Source organism: Odontomachus brunneus, unplaced genomic scaffold (genome assembly GCF_010583005.1).
Source record: "Odontomachus brunneus isolate Ranch 3 - 2012 unplaced genomic scaffold, Obru_v1 Obru_scaffold_165, whole genome shotgun sequence".
NCBI classification, from domain to species: Eukaryota; Metazoa; Arthropoda; class Insecta; order Hymenoptera; family Formicidae; genus Odontomachus; species Odontomachus brunneus.
Window position 1 is genome coordinate 500018 of NW_022639615.1, and position 20323 is coordinate 520340.

The 20323-nt window shown below is 41.6% G+C and overlaps 2 protein-coding genes across 2 annotated transcripts; both read left to right on the plus strand.

The window, feature by feature from the left end:
* Nucleotides 1-710: 710 nt before the first annotated feature.
* On the plus strand, nucleotides 711-20318 carry LOC116851080 (von Willebrand factor A domain-containing protein 8). The gene is made up of 20 exons (XM_032830120.1): nucleotides 711-816; nucleotides 1036-1215; nucleotides 1291-1371; nucleotides 1467-1876; nucleotides 2221-2385; nucleotides 11316-11474; nucleotides 11551-11781; nucleotides 11869-12081; nucleotides 12233-12393; nucleotides 12474-12756; nucleotides 12836-13534; nucleotides 13618-13998; nucleotides 14070-14221; nucleotides 14754-15183; nucleotides 15268-16022; nucleotides 17316-17626; nucleotides 18371-18622; nucleotides 19203-19597; nucleotides 19683-19921; nucleotides 20040-20318. The coding sequence occupies exons 2-20, from the start codon at nucleotides 1113-1115 to the stop codon at nucleotides 20155-20157; spliced, it is 5538 nt and encodes a 1845-aa protein (XP_032686011.1). The 5' UTR covers nucleotides 711-816; nucleotides 1036-1112; the 3' UTR covers nucleotides 20158-20318.
* LOC116851082 lies at nucleotides 2428-6170 on the plus strand. The gene has a single exon (XM_032830123.1). It carries the CDS (start codon nucleotides 3670-3672, stop codon nucleotides 4753-4755), a length of 1086 nt encoding a protein of 361 aa, XP_032686014.1. The 5' UTR covers nucleotides 2428-3669; the 3' UTR covers nucleotides 4756-6170.
* Nucleotides 20319-20323: the final 5 nt, after the last annotated feature.

The following is a 20323-nucleotide window of genomic DNA, read 5'->3' on the forward strand; positions in this document are numbered from 1 at the left end:
ACTTGTAACATTAATTGTTATACAGTTACGTCATATAAATTACTTGAAAATAGAAGTCATATGTGTTTTAATTTATTATTATATACTGAATTGTAAAATTTGAAAATAAAAATTCGTTTGACTTGTCGTTGACTTGTACTACGACCTCGTTTTTTTTTTATTGAGAATAAAGGGTGTACAAAAGGTATACGGGTCTAGGTGTTAAGCTTATCCGATCTTTGTCATACAATCACTAAAGTAAGTATGTAATTTTCTCAAAAATATTATACAATGTTGTTGATACATATGGATTAGTACACCTCGATCTGCAGCAAAGATAGTGGCGGCTCGTAGCGGAGATTTTTAGAACTAATAAAAATAATAGGTTTAAAAATTGCATTGAAGACTTGAATCGCGTCTTATATTATTATAATTTTTTTTTTATGGAAATTAGTGTTTATTGATTTTTGTCTATTTGTTATAATCTGGATAACTAAAGTTAAAATTTTGCTTACACATTTTTTTACTTACACATTTCTATACTTATATATCTTTATTGATATCCATGATTGCGATTTTGTTAAGTTGTAAGTAAACGGTAATTACGGGTTTTAAATTGAAATTGTTCAGACTTTTGTTACGTATCTCCGTATTTATTCTGCTAAAAAAGCATTTAATGTACATTTTGTGAACCAGTGCAGAAAGTTCAGCTGAAATGTATTGTGTTACGCACACGTGTGACGTCGCGATGACATTGAATGACGTAAATACCCGCGTGATTTCACAATGTCGACGTTTTAGGTTATTCTACGCTATGAGACTCTTTAGTGAACAATGGTATGTAAAACAAATTTACGGAATAAACGTAGTATAATACAATAGTATAATAACGTAGTATGATACAGTATAATTGTCAGTATATTTAAAATATGTTGAAATATATAAATAATGCGGCAAAAATTTACCTGGCACTTGTTTGTTTTTTAATATTATTCTTGTATTATTATGCATTGCTTCTATGCAGCATTTGTAATTTTTCTATTTAACATTTTACAGACCGCTGCTTGCGTGTAGCATGTTATTTTTAGAGAAAGTTGAGTTATCCATTTCTTGGAATTCTTACTATTTTCGAGATGTTATCCATTTCTTGGAATTCTTACCGCCTATCAAGCAGAATTTTGGGGCAATCTGCTAGACTTTGGCCTAATCTTACCACACCTCTACGTTGTAAATCAGGTAAGTTTAAATTCACCTTTGCTTTTGTCAAGTAATCTGATATCCATATTGGCTGACTACCTGTTTGTATTTCAGAAAATATAGTTGTCACTATTGCTGATGTATCAAAGGAAGTAAGGCCAGCAAAAACTCCAGAGTATGTCCCAAGGAAATACTGTAAGTTACATTCTGTATCACTTAAATATAACAAGAATTGTATAGGAATTGATAAATTACAAATATAATATATATTTTTATCCACTTTTGTACAGTATTATATACACAGTCTCAAGAGACGCTGAGGCATTTAAAATGGATGCTGCAGAAAGATGTCTTGCATCAAGACATGTTTTTGATGGGTGGTCCTGGTATAAGGAGACGAGAACTAGCTTTGGCCTTTTTGGAACTAACAGGACGAGAATTGGAGTTTATTGCACTCACACGTGACACAACAGAAGCTGATTTGAAGCAGAGAAGAGAAATCAAAAGTGGCACCGCATACTATCATGATCAGAGCGCGGTGAGAGCCGCGACTAATGGGCGGGTTCTTGTAATCGAAGGTGTGGAGAAGGCAGAACGTAATGTGTTACCTGTGTTAAATAATTTGTTGGAAAATCGCGAGATGCATCTAGAGGATGGTAGATTTCTTATTCCGGCGTTGCGCTACGACAAGTTATTAAAGGTACTTTAAGTTATTAGAATGCTTATTTTTTGTTATGCAGCATTTTCTATTGAGTTCATCGCTTACACTGAGAAATAATATTTGAAGATTTATTTACGGGATATAAGTTCGGATATAAGTTTATTTTTGTGAAATAAAATATATAGCTGATGTAGGAGTAAGAACAAAATTACTTGAAAATTTACTTGTGGGACATAAAATTTACTCACAGAAATAAATTTTGTAGCCCACAAATAAATTTTCAATTATTTTTTCCCAGTGTATGGGACTCTTTCTGTATGTGTGTGTGACGAGTTACCTGTCTTTTGTCATTACAAAATGTGACTAAGAAAATTGATTTGCAGATACATACTCAAGCAGAATTAGATGCGTGGCGTTTGGTACGAGTCAGTGATGATTTCATAGTGATAGCACTAGGTCTACCGTCACCGCGATACCCGGGTCATCCGTTAGATCCGCCCCTGAGATCCAGATTCCAGGCTCGTCACGTCCCGCCACCGACGTTCGAGGTAAGTGTACCTGAGCAACTCTTCAAACGTTAATGGGTCGATTAGAAAGCAATTACATACGAATTACGTGCCAATGTGTCGTTTTGCACAAAAGCATCAAAATGTTACATACCGTGTAGATTGTCGCGTGGTGTTATCCTCTCCGGAAGGTATGCCTGCATATAGAGGCGAATTAACGTTTTAGGAAAGTCGTTAAACAACTTCCCGACCACATATAGCGACACCCACTCGTTAAAAGTTCGCCGAGTCAACTTCATCAGGGACTTGCGATCGTGTGCGGAGGACGTTGCTATACTATTATTAAAATTGCCTCGTCCACGACGACGATTAAGGCCACGAATCCTGATTTATTCTCCAATTGTGCTCCCCGCGTTCGGCTATCAGATGTCATCGCTAGGACAATGTAATACGTAGGAGCAACAATTTAATAATTCAGCGACGGTCTTCAGAGATCGTGTATCCTATAGTTATGCGATCACGCGCCTCGCAGGAGACGCTCGCGCGGTATAACTCGCGAAACTTTCGTCTGATTTATGGGGCCGGGGTGGCGTACCATTAGGCATGGGGTGCGGAGGTCGCACGGAACCCCCCGCGATCCGTCCATCCCTTCCGGTGCTCCTCTCGCTCGCATATAAACCGAGCTCGTGGCTGCGCCATGGTCACAGGCATCGCGGCTCGGATCGCGTGTCCCGAACAGTCGAAACCTTACCTGTCCTCCTGTACGCTCGCGAGTCGATACGTCGTACGATTCGAACGGACTTACGTGTTAGATTAGAAAGAAACGCGAGCCCGTGGTGGTTCTCCAAGTTTCAGGCAGCGCTCTCTGACAGCGCGACCACGTTAGTCGCGATTGTCACGGATGTAATTGTACTGTCGACCTATTCTGAGATTCTCCCGGGAAGTTTCGCGAGGGTGCCAACAGAGAGGTGCCGTTAACGATGTCGTCCGCGAACTACTTCATTTTCGCTCGCGATTGCTGAAGACAATCGAAGAAATTACGTCGTTTCTTTTTCTTCTTCTCCCTATTATGATCCGTCCCGCACTCTGAAAAAGACGTGTGAAGTAAATGACACGTTAAGGGCTGAATTTATAGCGCAGCGCTGCGTTGCGTTTATCTATTATACAGTGCGTTAAATGCAATGTTATTGAACTCTCCAATTATTTATTGGGCGTGGTAAGCGCGAGGTTTTTTTTCTCATCGACTTTGGAAATTGATCGCCGTTCAAACAATATTGCTACAATACAATTTGTTTGTACTCCCTTCCGGGCGTGGTGTATCGCGTTATGCCGGCTATATGGGCGTCGTCAGAGAGGCCCCTCTTCGTTCGGACGGTCTGGGTGGACGGAATGCGTCACGCTGTCCTGACACCCGACGATCCCGTTGTTAATCCGCGGCTACGCCGGCGCGCGCGAACGTCCAAGGAGAAGAGTTTCCCCGCGATGCGCCAGCAGACGGAGTCGAGGCTGGATCGCTTGAACAGCTGCTTCACGAACCTGCACGTGGTGGTAGAGAAAAACTTCCCGGACAGAGACAAGATCCCGGCGAGAATCGTACGGAGACAGTCGGCGCCGCCCTGCACGAGGATGTGCGCCGAGAAAACCGGTGGCCTCCTGGAAATCTACGTGAACAATGTGGACAAGTTGGACGAGAATCGTGAGAATTGCCAGACGCCGGAGAAGGAAGAGACCACCAGCGTTTCGGCGGACGAGGCCGTCCTCGATTGCAGCAGCAGCGTCGGGAAATCGTTGTGTCTGCGACGACACACGATCTCCACTGTGTTGGCGCGTAAGCAGGTCGTCGACAGATCGTCGGATGTGCATTGGAATCCGCTGTCCGAGAGAGTGCTGCAGTGGCTGGACCTTTCCGGAAGGGCGCAGGATTACGACCTGGAGGCGGAATCAGAGGGCAGCTTGAAACCCGAGGATGACCGGCGGTGGAGCGCCGTCAGGAAGAGAAGACATTACTTCCCGCAGAGACGCGAAGGCTCGGCCCTCATGACCAAGGAGCGCATAGTCGTGCAGAATTACAAGCTGCAGAAGAACTGCAAGCTCGAGTGCCTAGCGAAGACCGTCGACGACGAGGTGAGATTCCCGCGGAAGCGATTACCCAAGATAAAGGACGCGAGGACGGAGGAGGACGAGGCCCGGAAAGAGGAGAACGCTGTTCTTCGTGTCTCGTCGGGTGTCTCGACCAAGAACCGGGTTTTGAATGCCACAGAGGACGATTCGAAGGGTGACGAGGGCGAGCCGCGGGACGGTCTGCTAGCCATGTGGTCTCCGCCTGGCCGGCTGCAGTTGCACATCGTCATGCCGAACTTCAGTTTCGTCGAGAAACGCGCGTCCTCGCTGGAGTCTCTGGTCTGTGATTGAGTGCGACGTGCAGCGCGAGGATATTATGAACGCAACGAACGCGGGCCATTTCCCCGTTTCCGCGCGAGGTACCGTTTCCGCTGCGATTAATACTTCTGGTATCCGCCGATTTTTCGTCGCGCTGTACGACGACGTGAGAAAGACGACATTCGTATTATAGGTATTACGATATTCAATTATACTGTTTACGCACATGTTACCCCGAAGTGGCAGTGCGTGATTGACCGCCTAGGACTTCGTGTATTTCATGTCTTTGTCGAGATATGAAACCACAATAGCTTTAGCGCTAATGCGCTTTCAAGTGCTCTGCGCAGATTTGAAGTATATATCGAGTTGTGTAATGTATATATGACGTTATGAAATTATTTTTTTTATTCTTTACTATTTTTTCATCATATTTTTCATCATTTTTTTAGTTTACATTCACTGTTTTTTAGGGTAAAAATATTAATGCACCTAATCCTGAACATTCTTATTGTTTTGGTTTTAAAATATAAATATGTAAACTCTTTCAACACGTATATACATATATTCTATGTTAAAAGTTTAAATATTCGTATTTAAATATCAAAATAATACTGTCCAGGATTAATTACGTGTTTGGGAATTGATATACTTTTTCCTTATTTATTATTATTTAGTTATTTTATTATTATTTTTAGTATTACTTTGTTAATTGAGAAAAGAGAAACACGGCCTTTAGAAGTCGTTACTGAATATTAGTGTGAATAATTTTTTAAATCACGGGTAAATAAATAATAAAGTTTAAACGTGTATAAATTCACCAAAAATATAATCCCATCCTTTTATATGTAGCCTCAAAAGAATTTTTCTAAAACCAAAAAGAAAATGTTCTAACACTCAAGGAAAAGAATTCTAGTTGTACGTTGCTATTTTCCTATAATATTCCAAGCTATTGCTTGAAAAATGATTACTTTTGCCGAAGGAGTATTTTTCTTCTAATGAAATAGAAGGAATAGACCATTAATTAGAAATCTACTATAAATTATTCTAATTTTTTTCCGTCTCGAGAGGAATATGTTTATTTGAAGCAAAATGCTCTTTTACACGCGACACGAGATGAGACAAACAAAACTTGGACTGTAGACTAAAGACGACTAACTTTAAGAATATTGTGTTCTTTCTCTCTCTTAAAATGTTTTCCTTTTATTTATCAATTATTACACGTTCAAACATTGTTATCTTTCCGTGGTTTAAAATCATTTTGCAACTATATACATAGAAAGTCTGTTTGTATAATTTATTATTTTTTAACTCGATCGTGAATATAATTGTTTCATATTTTTAAGTGCTGGGATATTGAAGTTTTCGTCTTATCTTATGCACGCTTTTCGATACCGATAGAACTGAAAGAAATTATTTGATAAGAAATTAACAAACGTTTCTGATCAAAATACCGATGAATTTTTATATCCGATCAGGAAATATCAGTTCATAATTTTATCTGTTTATCTGATGAAATTCCATTATGATCGAAAGTATTCGATTAAATTTAATCGGATATTCCGAACGGATATAAAAATTCATCGGTATTTTGGTCGGAAATATTCGTTTGTTAATTTCTTATCAAATAATTTCTCTCAGTGCAGGTAAACTTAGGTCTTTTTTTTTAACTGAACTGTCTGAACTGCTGCACGCTGATGCAATAAGTTAGAGCGAGACAAATGTGTTTCTCTAACTTATTGCACCAGTCTGCACCAGTTCAGACAGTTCAGCTAAAAAGAACAGACAGAAACCTCTTGGCCAATCTCGCGTTATAAAAATCAGTGCGTGATATTCAGAAGGAGATGTTATTCTCTTCACTTGAGCTCACTTAGTTCCGATATTCTGTGATAAATCACGTCGTGAGTCGTTTCGCGTCGAGAGTTAATCCGAAGCCGTGATGCGAACCCGTTATTGTACGCTGAGGGAATTGGAGTCGACGGTGACATCGCCTTGTTTTACGCCGCTCGGAAACTGAATAGAACTTAGTTAATAATAACTCGCGAAATAGATCACTTAAAACTTCAAAATAATTACACGGCATAGAGTATTTAAATCGTTTCGCATGAAACGAATATTATCCGTCACGAAGCGTAGTGTACATATTATTAGTCCGAGGAAATTGCTGTCACGCGCAGAAACGGGCCGAAAAGTACATATCAGGGGGATTTATGAACGTAACATATACAAATATACGGAACAAAAAATCCGAGAAGCACGCGTTCGTTGACGTTGAGAATTTCATCGGTGATTTTTATTCGAAAGCGTGCAGAGGAGCGATGGCAATATCGTTCTTTTGCTCGAGTCTTTTCGTCTCCAGCGGAGAGCAATAACAATCGTACGTTTCTTGCTGTTACAACGCGCAATTATAAAATTACATTGCGCAATGTCACTCGAGCTGGATTGAAGCTATTCTTGCGTTATACGGATTATGTGTCGCGTCGGTCGTGACTTCGTTGACTTATGTGCCACCTCTGCGAAACAACTGTCGCTATAATGGAAAATGAAAATAGAGCGTGAGCCGTGTTCGCGGGAGGCGCGCCGTATAATACACCTAGCGCCTATTATCAAGGCAATAAAACTTCGCCGGCGAAATAAGGGTCGCGGGGTCGCATCTGTTTTCTACATACACGGTATCATCGTTTAATAATCAATCATCGCAAAAGTCAGCGCGTTAAAATAGAAGTTTGACTTGGCCGCTGATGGATATCCCTTACAGAAAAATATCGCGGCAATTTAAGTTCACCGCGATCCGTTCGCGATTATCATTGCGGATAATAGATGTGCATTTAAATTTAGGGCGTAACACAATCCTTAGGCCCGTATTAACAGTCGTTAAATACCGGAGTCGCAAGAGTGCGGGGATGACTGTTAAATTAGTAAGGATTTTCTGCCTCGTATAATAATGCCGGTATCATGTTTGATCTTCAGCGCGAGTGCATTGAACCACGAAAATTGCCGGAAATGGAGAATCGCGTGTCCGCGGAATAGGCAGTGAATGGGCGTGATAGACCCGGTGACACATCTCTGGAGGAATCCCGCGAACTTTCGTCCCGAGGCCGCGCGCTGTATATGCGTGAAGTTATATTTTTATCGCGACGACGGGGCGGTCGTTGATCTTATCTCCTCGCGCGCCCGGAATTGGCGCGATGTGTATTCGATATCAGGTCGAAAGTACGACGCGCAAATAACACCGAACACGGTGTCGGCGGAGTTACCTTCGGAGCGCTTTGGCAAAATTGATTCTCCGTTTCTTCTATTTTCGCGGCGAGTCCCGGCGACGGTCACGAAAACCACATTTCCGCCAACGCCGCAATTACGGCCGATCGAGGGCTCGAGATTATAACCGGGTTGGGCCGATTGAAAGTTTTCGATGGAAATTCCGAGGGTGGGCGGGGTATCTCGCGGCTTCCGTGCCGAGTGGTAGTTATTCAGGTACTCGGCGCGCAACGTTGGGTAGCTCTCGGTGTTAATCACTCTCGGAAGGAGAGCAGACCGTTTTCCGTACGAATCGCGGTATAACATTCCTCACGTGTGCGCGCCAGTTGCGAGCGGCTATGTGGGCTATGTGGGCGAGCGGCTTACGAGAAGGCGGAAGTAATGGGAAGATAACTCCGCTTCGCTTTACCGAATTCGAGTGGTTTAACGCACTGCAGATAGACCGTTAAGTAACGTTAAATATATTACGTAACACCCGTAAACTTGCGCGCCAGTTCGGAACTTCCGTCGGCTTCCAAATGACTGCTGCCATTGCTGCGCGAGTGCGGAATGTTATTATCCGCGAGTTCCCGGACAGCGCGCGACGTCATTAAGCGTAAGTTGGATGTGCTTATTTAATGATCCTAATCCGAAAATCCACTCGCTTCTTCCGGTGTGAAATGCTTAAAAATTCATTGTAAAATCCTCTGATAACTCTTATGCCACAGGAAACAGAAATAATCCACGAAATTTTGCCGGGATCATCATTTACTCGGGATTTTAACTCTTCAAGGTCCACGGATTGATTCCGTTCGAGTACCACTTTTTTCCTTCATAAGATAATCTGAAAAAACGCTCCTGATGAAGAGTTTTGTGATTCGGATAAAATTGACCCTCGAGAAATACAATTTTCTGAATATACATAATCATGCATATTTATGCGTTTGCACGGGTACCCCCGTTACAGAATAAATCTTATAGCCATGATAATGAATATAAAAGCACTAATCTTGTATTGTAAGATAGCGTCGATAAAAAATTGAAAAAATAAGATCTGCTTACTTTTCTTCGTGAAAAACTTTACACAATATCGACGGAATCATTATTTTGCCAATATAAAAAATTTGGGGGGTACTCAAAACGCGAGTGCACATAATTATGTATTAAGTGTACAAATGTATAATCCAAATTCTTCGGCTAAATTCAAGGTTTATTTAAAGAAAAGTAAAACAAACTTTTCAAAGTATTCGTCATTGCTTTCTATAATTTTAAGTCATCTTACTTTAATTTCATCTTGGAAAAATTCTATCCTCTTAGTCATGGTAAAGTCGTCAAGCCATTTTCGGATCTCATCCACTTATTAGAAGTGCGTATCGGATAAGGCGTGTTACATCAACCGGAATAAGTAGTAATCAGAAGGAGCTATGTCTGGTGAATACGCCGGATGCTGCAAGACGTTCCAGCCAAGATTCATTGTGGTATCTTTTGTCTTAAAAGCAACGTGTGGCCTGGCGTTGTCACGCAGCAATTTCTCCTTTGCCAATATACGGGCGCTTTCGTTCCAAGTCCTGACTTAAGCGGATTAATTGGCGTTGGTAGCTGTAACGTCCGTAGTAACTGTTTTACTCGGCTCCCAAAGCTCATAATAAATCACGCCTTTGATATTCCACCAAATGCAGAGCAGAACCTTCTTTTCGAAGCGTTTGGACTTCACGATCGATGTTAATGATTCACCGGGATTTATCCATAACTTTTTGCGCGTCGGATTGTCATAGAGTATTCATTTTTCATCACATCAACGATTTTTCACGAGAAAGACTTTCTACGCTGCTTATTGAGAAAAGGAAGGCACACTGCCACTCATTGATTTTTGTTGGCTTCAGCGAGTTGGCTTCAGCGAGTTGGAACGAATTGTCCTTCGTTTTATCTTTCCCATCTCGTGTAGGCGTTTCGAAATGGTTTACTGCACTACTTTCAACTGCTCTGCAAGCTCTTTTTTGCATTTATGCTGAATTCTCAGTGAGCAGTTGCTCCAAATAATCGTTGTACTTCCGAGGATCTCCAAGGTGTTGTTTGTCGATCAGACTGAAATCACTTTTAAGTCGCTTTTAAGCCGTTTAAATCAACATGTGTACACACAATCGTGCAATACAACACCTTCATCGAGAAATGAATAAGCCGATTCGCATGTTTTTACAGCATATTTTCCTTATTGAAATTCGTAGAGAATATATTGTGGGATATCTATTGTTATTTTTGACACTATTAAATAGTTTTAAGTTGGACCTTCCGCAAAACTAAAAGCAGGATCCTTTTAACGCTGCAAACGCTTTGAAGCGTGCTATAGACCAATCGTAATCTTTCTATATGCGCTCCAAAACGTTTGCATTCCCAAATGGATTCTATTCCAAATGTCATTTTGAATACTTACATGTCAACAATATATGACCGCAAAAAGTGAAAAATTAATTGATTTTAGAATTACTTGTCTCAACTGCTTAATAAAATTTGAATTATTTTTTTCCCTCCACCATTTGTACACTTAATACATTAGATTTTAAAGGAGTATTCTAGTGTGAAGACCTGTTTTCAAGGCGATTTTTGAGAATTAATTATAAGCAAATGGTTAAACCTACAGAGTTAATGTTTTGTGCTGATATTTATTCATCTTTGAAGAAATATCTCAAAATTTGTCAAAGCTTTTTATTCAGAATTGGAGAAAATAAGTGGACAAGTGGACGAGTGGACGAAACAGGTTACACCGTAAAATCATCTTCCATCGGACGTGTTGATTGCTGCCGTCCTCGTTATCTGAAATAAACGAATTTGGTTTTATTTCGTTTTTAATGTAGCCATCGCTCAAACTAGAATTAAATAATTTGAAGGAAAATTGACAAAATGTCGGCGCTTAAAAAGATAGTCTGATTTTTACTAAAAAATTCTAACTTTTCGCGATCTGGAAAAAATAGTAATTTTAAAAATATCAAAAAGATTTTAGTTCGGGCGATAGCCACATTCATAAAGAACAAAATAAAAGCAAATTGGTTTATTTCAGACGACGAGGACGGCGATAATCAACACGCCTGATGGAAAACGGCGTGATCTGTTTCATCCACTTGTATTTTCTCCAATTTTAAATAAAAAGCTTTGAGAAAATTTGAGATGTTTCTTCAAAGATGAATAAATGTTAGTATAAAACATTAACTTTGTAGGTTTAACCATTAAAATGCTTAAAATTAATTCCCAAAAATCGGGTCTTGAAAACGGGTTTTCACACTAGAATAGATTAGCATATTAACCGCGGGATACCGAGTTTGTGCTGTACACTACATCGAGATTCTCCTTAATCTTTTTTAAAGGAACAATTCGATACCCTGAAAAATTTAGCGCCGAACGTAGACGCCGGCAAACTGTCGCAATTGTTGTCATGTGCCCACGCATTAGTTAGTCAGGAGGCTTTCTCCATAGGCTTGCCGGATTTTCCTTTGGATAGTTTGTCGTCGGCCGCTGTAATTCTGGTAAATATCGTTCCTGAGAATCGATTGCGGACGAATTCCACCGGTTTCAACCTAATTTTGCGCGTGCTTTACGCAGGAAAAAAGCCCGGACTTGTCGGTGTACGACATCTTCTATAGATTTTATCCGTACAAACTGTTCCTAGCGAAGGAAGGTCAAAGCGCAGTGGAGGATATCCTTAGTACCTTTAGCGTATTGGATAATACTGTGAAGAAAAGTACTGTTAACAGCAAAATAAGCGTCACGAGGAAAGTTGACGATCTCTTGGAGATTGGCATAAAGCGCGCTAACGCGGAAACGTGCTTTCACGTAAGCCACCAGCATTATCTGCCTGTATTTATCTATATTTGTGTATCGATCATTATCGTTTAATCAATTTATGTTTCATACGCATAGGTTCCTTGTGGTGTGAGTCAGACACTTAATAGCGCGAGCAATGACGCTTATATAGAGACGAATTATCAAAATAACTTGTTGGCGAGTATGCTGGAGTCACATTTGACGTCCGATTTCTGTTTAATCGGGCCGAAAGGCTGTGGCAAGTCCACTACCGTTCAACGGCTCGCTGATTTATTAGGCTACCAAGTGGAGCCTATAGTACTTTATCAGGCAAGTCTCGGGTATTTCTCGCCGGGTATGGCACATGATTCTATCGTTAGTTCCTTCTTTCACTTTCCCTCTTTATTTCTCCTCTTTGTCTGTTTTTATCGCTATGGTCACTGCAACAGTTCGCTTTGAAACGGTTGAAATATTTTCTTAGGATATGACTTCTAGGGACCTGATACAACAACGAACCACGTCACCTAACGGCGACACAGTCTGGCGAGACTCGCCGTTGGTCGACGCGGCCCTCCACGGCAAATTGGCCGTGTTGGATGGAATCAATAGGATTCATTCCAGCACCTTGGCTGTACTGCACAGGTAATTTGCGCTCAAGGAATCTCGGTAGGTGCGCGTTTCAGGGTTAACGTACAAGGTGACGTCGTGTTTGCCTCTCGCAGATTAGTCCACGACCGGGAGCTGCAGTTGCACGACGGCAAACGGCTCGTGCGAGCCGACCGTTATGACGAGATTAAGAAAGAGCACGGCAGTTCCGACGAGGACATGCGTGATCGCGGTGTTCTGCGAATCGACCCCGCTTTCAGGCTGATAGCCTTGGCCGAGCCACCGGTAGTTAACAGCTCGTCCGGGCAGTGGTTGAATTCCGAGTTGCTCAGCTTATTCCTCTTCCACGAGATGCGACCGCTTGATCAGCACGAGGAGATCCATATCATTCGATCGAAGGTGATAGCGCTGTGCTTGGCGTGGAGTGTCGTGGTGTTCTCGGCTCCGAGTAAGTTCTCACTGAAACGCTCTGTTGCAGTTCGGTGAGCCCAGCCGAGCGTTATTGAGTATCATAGAGCTAGTGCATGTACTGCGCTTATCCAGCGATCCAACCCTACAGTCTCTCGCTGGATCACTCAGCACTCGGCAGCTACTGCGGATCGCCGAGCGGATGCACAGATTTCAGTGCAACGACGCCTACGACGCGGTGCAGCGCGCGTGCTTGGCGCGTTTCTTGCCGGCGATCGCAAAACAGGCTCTCGAGGACTGCTGCCGCCGGCTGAATATCGTGCCGTCAGTATCCGCAGCAGATTTCGAGATCAAATGCGCGGTTACGGGAGACACTGTGCGAATCGGCGACACCGTGGTAGATCGATACCACACCGCGGCTCTCAGCAAAGTACCGGATATCTTGTTTTACGACGTGCCGGAACACGTGGCGCTGTTGGAGCGATTGCTGCAGGACTTCAGTCTTGGTCAGGATCTTCTGTTGGTCGGCAATCAGGGCGTCGGCAAGAATAAGATCGTGGACCGATTGTTGCAGTTGCTGAATAGGCCGCGCGAGTATATACAACTGCACAGAGACACGACCGTGCAGACTCTGACCCTACAGCCGATGGTTAGGGACGGCAAAGTTGCTTATGAAGATTCACCACTGGTACAGGCGGTGAAACTGGGCCACGTTCTTGTCGTCGACGAGGCGGACAAAGCACCCACACACGTGACGTGTATATTGAAAGTACGTATAATAGCCTGACAGCTATTACAAGCGCCTCACTTTGTCGCTCCATAAATCGCGAGAGAGCAACCTGTCATTTTCAGACTCTGGTGGAATCGGGTGAAATGATTCTGTCGGACGGCAGACGAATCGTTTCTCGCGCCAGCGGCAATGCGCGCAACGCGAACAGTATACTTATGCATCCAGACTTCAGGATGATAGTGTTGGCGAACCGACCAGGTTTCCCGTTTTTGGGCAACGACTTCTTCGGAGCATTGGGCGATCTTTTTAGCACGCATTCTGTCGACAATCCGAGTATACGCAGCGAGATTCAGTTGTTGAAGCAATACGGCCCGCATATCGACGAATTGGTAATAAATAAATTAGTGAAAGCTTTCGGCGAGTTGAGAGGTATGGCCGATCAAGGCTTAGTCTCGTATCCTTACTCGACTCGAGAAGTGGTCAACATAGTTAAACATCTGGAGGTGAGTTGAAACGAGACCCTCGAGACCTATAGCATTATACGATTGACAATATATTTTTGACGATGTTGTAGAAATTTCCGAATGAACCGTTAGGCAATGTGGTACGCAATGTCTTCGACTTCGATCGATACAGTCAGGAAATATTCAATACTTTGGTAACAGTGCTTCACAAACATGGGATTCCCGTTGGGACAAGCCCGGCTAATATCGCTTTAGCTAAGGAGTAAGATAATCTCCATGTACTTTGAGCTATCGCGAGACACGCATTAAGCAAACAGACGCGAGCATTAGAAATACACACACAGAGTGAAGTACGTAATTGAAAACACTTCGTTTCAGAACTATAACAATGGATTGTTACATTCAAAATATAATAAATCGGGTAGGGATTGCTTAAAGATCATATTGTTTAACATAATGAAATTTGTTTTGATATTATCTACATTTTTCGAATTAATTTTCGTTAAAATCAATATCCAGCAATATCAAAGTGGTTCCAGCTACATTGCTTCATCCTGTGTATAGAATTAAGAATATGTTAGTCAATTTAAGATTTTGCAACGTTTTCATAAAAACTTAGTTTTTATAAATTTTTTGCAAATTTTATAGTACAATGGGGGGAAGGGGCTGCGTCATTGCCAGTGTTTTTATGCTATGAAAAGCGAGTTTTTATGCTTAAGAGAGAGCGAGAGGAATAAAGGCGTAAGAGGAGTACCCAGATTTCGCAGTGTTCCCCATCCTTTTCTCCATTGCAGAATATCTTTACCCGAGATGAAGATCTGCGGTAGTTGGAACGTTCTCAACGCGTTTGTGAGTGTACCCGTTCAGGAAAGACACGTTAAATTAAAGTCACCGGTATTTCCGGTGCAAAACGACCGAACTCTGGATCGAGTTGAAGCTAGATCAGCTTGGTTCACGGAGGTGCAGAGTTACTGGACGATACCTATTAGCGAAAACAGTACGGTAACGGCTTTAACGGTCGCGAATGGAAGTAAAGGGGATGGTACGGACGATAGGATATACGTTCTCACGACGAACCCTTTGAGCATATTTAGCATGACGCCGGAGTCCGAACAGATACGCGAGACATCGTTGCAGGGCTTAATGAGTGCTTCTCGGGGTCGCATGCCGTATTATAATATCGCGGTCGACAACTCCGGGAACGTTTTGGTTCACGAGGAAACTGTAAGTAATACTTCAGCAAAAGAGAAAGAGGAGATAGCCCTTGCTCGTTACAGCACATATCGAATTTGATTCGTTCGTTTTTAGAGTCATTCTACACTCGTGGTAAATGTGAACGATGGTTCTGTTCGAGAACTGCAGTATTCATCGTTGCTGGATATCGCCAACGACAGGATATCGGATGTTTTCGGAAGTACGGGTCCTCAGTGGAAGATGAAGACAGATTTGTTGTCGTCGCATAATCTGTTCGTCTTCTTCACGCACGGCCAGAATAAGATAGATATTATCAATTTACAGACCATGACCGCTTACTCAATGAATTTGCCGTGCGACATTGAAACCCTCTTGCTCGCCTCCGACAAGAAATGGTTGATTCAGGACATGTCGAAGAATAAGTACATTCTCACGAAATCTTCGGAGCAAGATCTGTGTCCGAATATCTTACGCGAATTGAACGAATCCAACAGTGCGTACTTGAAGACCGGCAGTGTTCTGAGCTGCAGTAAGAGCAGCCTGTCTGAGACTGATCTGAGCGAGGCTCTTCAGCAGAAAGTCAGCTCTCCAAATAGAGTCATAGTGACCGATAATACGTACGCCGGCATAGTGATAGGTTTTCCTGATTTAGACGGCTCTAACGATCTACACTTCTGGCCGAGGAAGGGGAGGACGCATAGTTTTATGACGCCTATCGTCACGCAGCATGGGCAAGTGATCAGAACGATCTCGCCCGATGAGGTTCCCAATGAAGTTTGTCCCAAGGACAAGAGACACATGGCAATTTCCGGTTACTTGGAAATAGTCGATACAGTATATCGGAAACTGCGTTACATACCCATCCCAGAGTGAGTATACAGTATACAAAAAGATTTTGTGTTAAATTTACTAGGTCTGTGCGTAAATTCTTGGAGCTAGATAGATAGCTAGTTTAGATAGCGCTAGAATTCACAATCCTTTCAACTAGTTGATGCTTTACGTTAATAACATTAATTACGTTAATTTGGTTGATTAACCTGCATTCGAGCCTACATATATGACAATTAACATTTGTTTACTTCAACACACTTTTAATTTAATTGAAAATAGAAATCGAAAAAGTATTTGATGAAACTAGAAAAGCGTGTTCTATCTCATATAGCATAAATTTTTAAAAGACTTTTTAAAGAGTCCCAAAAGAGTTCCCAAGTCTTTCAGAACACTTTTGGAATTCTTTAAGAAGTCTTTTAGAGACTTGTGTTATATGGGATTATGAGTTACTCAAAACTAATGAAAAGATTACTACTAAGTGCTACATTCGCCAATACCAGTTGAACGAAGAAATTCAGAAAAAAGAACGTGGACAGGAAAAGGAAATCGAAAAGTCATTTTATTTCCACAATGCTCGGTCACACGTTGCTTCCGCGACTAAGAATACTTTACTGGAGCGGGAAGTCCTATCACATCCGGCGTATAGCCCAGACCTTGCTTCTTTCGATTTTTACCTATTTTGGTCAATGCAGAGCCATTTCTCTGGTGTGCGATTTAGAAACGAGGTTAAAGTATGAAAATGGGTCGACGAATTTATCGCATCGAAAGATCTATCATTCTTCAATCGAGGAATCCATTTGTTGCCTGAAAAATGAGCTAAAGTTGTAGAAAGCGGGAAACTTTGATTAAACATGTATATATTTTTCTTTAATATACATAAACAAAGTCGCCCAGAAGACTCCAGGAACTTACGCACGCTAATAACACATCTATCTCACATTTCTCAATCTATCCACTCTAATTTTTGTGTTAATTTGATACAAGATAAATATATTGATATAATTCAACTTATCTATACACTTGTTAAATTATCTATACATATATCTATACAATTATCTATACATATGTTAAATTAACACAAGTATGTTTAAAGATTTAACCCAAAAGTTTCTACACGGATTGATTTCAAACAAATACAAGATTTTTTACCGTACACATAGTACAGTTACGCCACCAAAGAATTCATTAAGAAACATGTGTTTTACATTTTCTTGTTTTTAATACGCTTGGAAAATAATATAGTAATATAACGTAGGAGATTATATCCCTGCTGTGTCGTGCACTTACTTCCGGTAGAACTAAGAGACTCGTTAAATCTCTTTCATGTATAGACCGGTCAATGTCTCGCCATTGACGCAATGGCTGTACTCGAAGGACCTTCCGCTTTATGCGTCGCTTACGTCGAACGAAGGTCTTGTCACAATAGACGCCGGTGGCTGCGTCCGCTTATGGGAGACATCCGTTACGAACATAGAAAAGTCGTTGGGTGCGTGGCGCAAAATGATCGGCAGCGGCGAGGAGAAATTGCAGATTACCAAAGAGAGATATTCAGGTCTGGACGTGAGCGGGCCGAAGCACGGGAAAGTCGATGAAAAGAACGAACCCCACGTGGGTGGTAATACCTGGGCCGGAGGGACTGGAGGTATGAGTAATACTGAATGAAACAATGAAGATAATACTTGCTTGAAACGATTATATAGTCGCTCGAAGTCTCACGCCCGTGTATAATCGATCATACATCAACACACAGTTCTTTGCTTAAAATAATGTATAAAAATCAACAACATTGCTTAAGGTTTGGTCTGAATTTCAATCTAAATCAATGTAACTCGATGATTTATATTAAAATTCAGACAAAATATAATATAATCTTGAGTATGTTCCGAAATCGAATTCGGAAACTGTAGTTTGAGTTATAAGGTTGATAGACCTTAAACTAACTTGAATATACGTTCCGTAATCGATAGGCTGATTTACATGATCGACTTTACGATCGGGGAATTTCAGAAGTTTCGTGACAACCGTTATAATTAATAGAAAACAATTCCAAAAACAAAAACAGCTTTGTGAAACTAATCGCGTGAATCAGTTGATCGTTTACGAAACGCATCTAAGTTAGTTAAGGTCCACCAGCCTTATAACTAAAATCAAGGTTTCCGAAATTGTTTTCGGAATGTAACCTTATTGTTTTGTAAATATCATCTAACAGCAACATCATATCAATGTTACAATTTCCTAATCAACAATGTAACTGTTAAGTAACAACACCTTTGCGTTATATTTACATCGTTGGGTAGGAAATTATAACGTTGATGTTACTGATACTTGGTGTTTACAAATATACGTCATTTTAAGCAAAGAGAACACGCGATAAATTATGTTTCAGGGAGAGACACAGCCGGCTTAGGCGGCAAGGGAGGACCTTACCGTTTGGACGCTGGACACACGGTACATCAGCTTAGTGACGAGGAAAAGAATGCAGTGCCGGAACATATAAAGAAGGCCGCCCGTGAGATGGGTCTTCGCGCGTTCAAACAACGGCTCAAGGATATCCGAATGAGCGAATATGACCACAAACTGTACAGCCAATTCAGTGACGCCGTCTATAATCAGGTGCAGGCCTTAAGAGTCATCTTAGGTGAGCAACTCTTGAGTTAGTGAATATGTTTTTTCGCAGAAAAATCTAGGTATCCCTCATCGCATATTTTTCACACAGTCATTTATATATGGAATACAAATTTCAATTCTCAATAACTGAGTGGGGACTAAACGAGAAATAGTGGCCTGGTTTACATCGTGCACTTGATACGCGTACTAAATAGTAACTTTCTATTAGATAATCTTAATATTGACAATGCATATCAACGACGACGCGTTCAATCAATACGTTTTCTTGATGAGTATTATATCAGCTTAATATACCGTTGTTTATATATATCGTCGATATTAAGATTATCTAATAGAAAGTTACTATTTAGTACGCGTATCAAGTGCACGATGTAAAGCCAATATATCTGTTACTGTGACCGAAAACATTCGTCTGAGCATTCAGCTGCATTAAAACTCGGTCGAAGTAACTGAAGGCAATTGAAATCATTTCAATTGCCTTTCAATTCCCTACAGGAATCTTTTCGTTCCTACAATTGAGTTCTCTATCTGGTCCTCAAGTGACAGAAAATTCGGTTGTACTAATGGAGTTGTTTTTCTTTCCTATGTAGGCACGTTGCAGGCTAAAAGTAACGAGCGACAATGGTGCAGACACCAGACGTCCGGCGAGCTGGACGATACGAAATTAATCGAAGGATTAACGGGCGAGAAAACGATTTACCGGCGTAGAGCGGAGAAAGAGCCGGAGATTGGCGCTCCGCAATTAAAACCGAAGCGATTGAAACTAGTGGTGGATGTGTCCGGCAGCATGTACAGATTCAATGGCTACGACGGCCGGCTTGATCGCGAGCTGGAGGCCTGTGTCATGGTAATGGAAGCTTTTAGCGGCTACGAGGGAAAGTTTCAATATGATATCGTCGGCCATTCCGGCGACGATTACCGTATTGTCTTTGTCGATCATACGGAACCGCCGACGGATAATAAGCGGAGGCTGGAGGTGATTAAGGTAATTCGATTTATGTATGCCACTCTCTTTCGCAAAAGGCCGTGTTATGCGAGTTAAAATTATGAGCTCATTAAAATCCGCGCAGACAATGCACGCTCACTCACAATTTTGCCTGTCCGGTGATAACACGTTGGAAGCGACGCAGCACGCAATTGCGAGCCTGGCGAAAGAGGATTCCGACGAGTCTATCGTGGTCGTTCTTTCGGACGCGAATCTGGAACGTTATGGTATTCGTCCCGAACGACTCGCCAAGGTATTAGTGTCTAACGTGGACGTGAACGCCTACGCTATCTTCATTGGATCGCTGGGTGATCAAGCGACCAGGTGATATCAATCGTAGTTTGCAGTAATAAAAACTGATCTCTTTACTTTTTATCATCCGTTCTCTTTTTTGTAACGTGAACGGGATTGATACAAATTGGTATATCTATATCTCTTTCAGGCTGATAAAACACATGCCTTCTGGTCGTGCGTTTGTGTGTATGGACCTCAAGAATATACCGCGAATCCTACAGCAGATATTCACGGCGTCGGTTTTAAGTACGACACGGTCGACTTAACGTACGTTGATTTTAGAGAACATAATTTTGTATAAGAAAGAAATTATACAAACCACGTAGATAGAAATTTTATACATTGGGATACGCTTTTATACGGTACAGTCGCTTTTATATGATCACTGTAAATCTCTATAAATAAAAATTTTCTAATTTTAGACATATACAA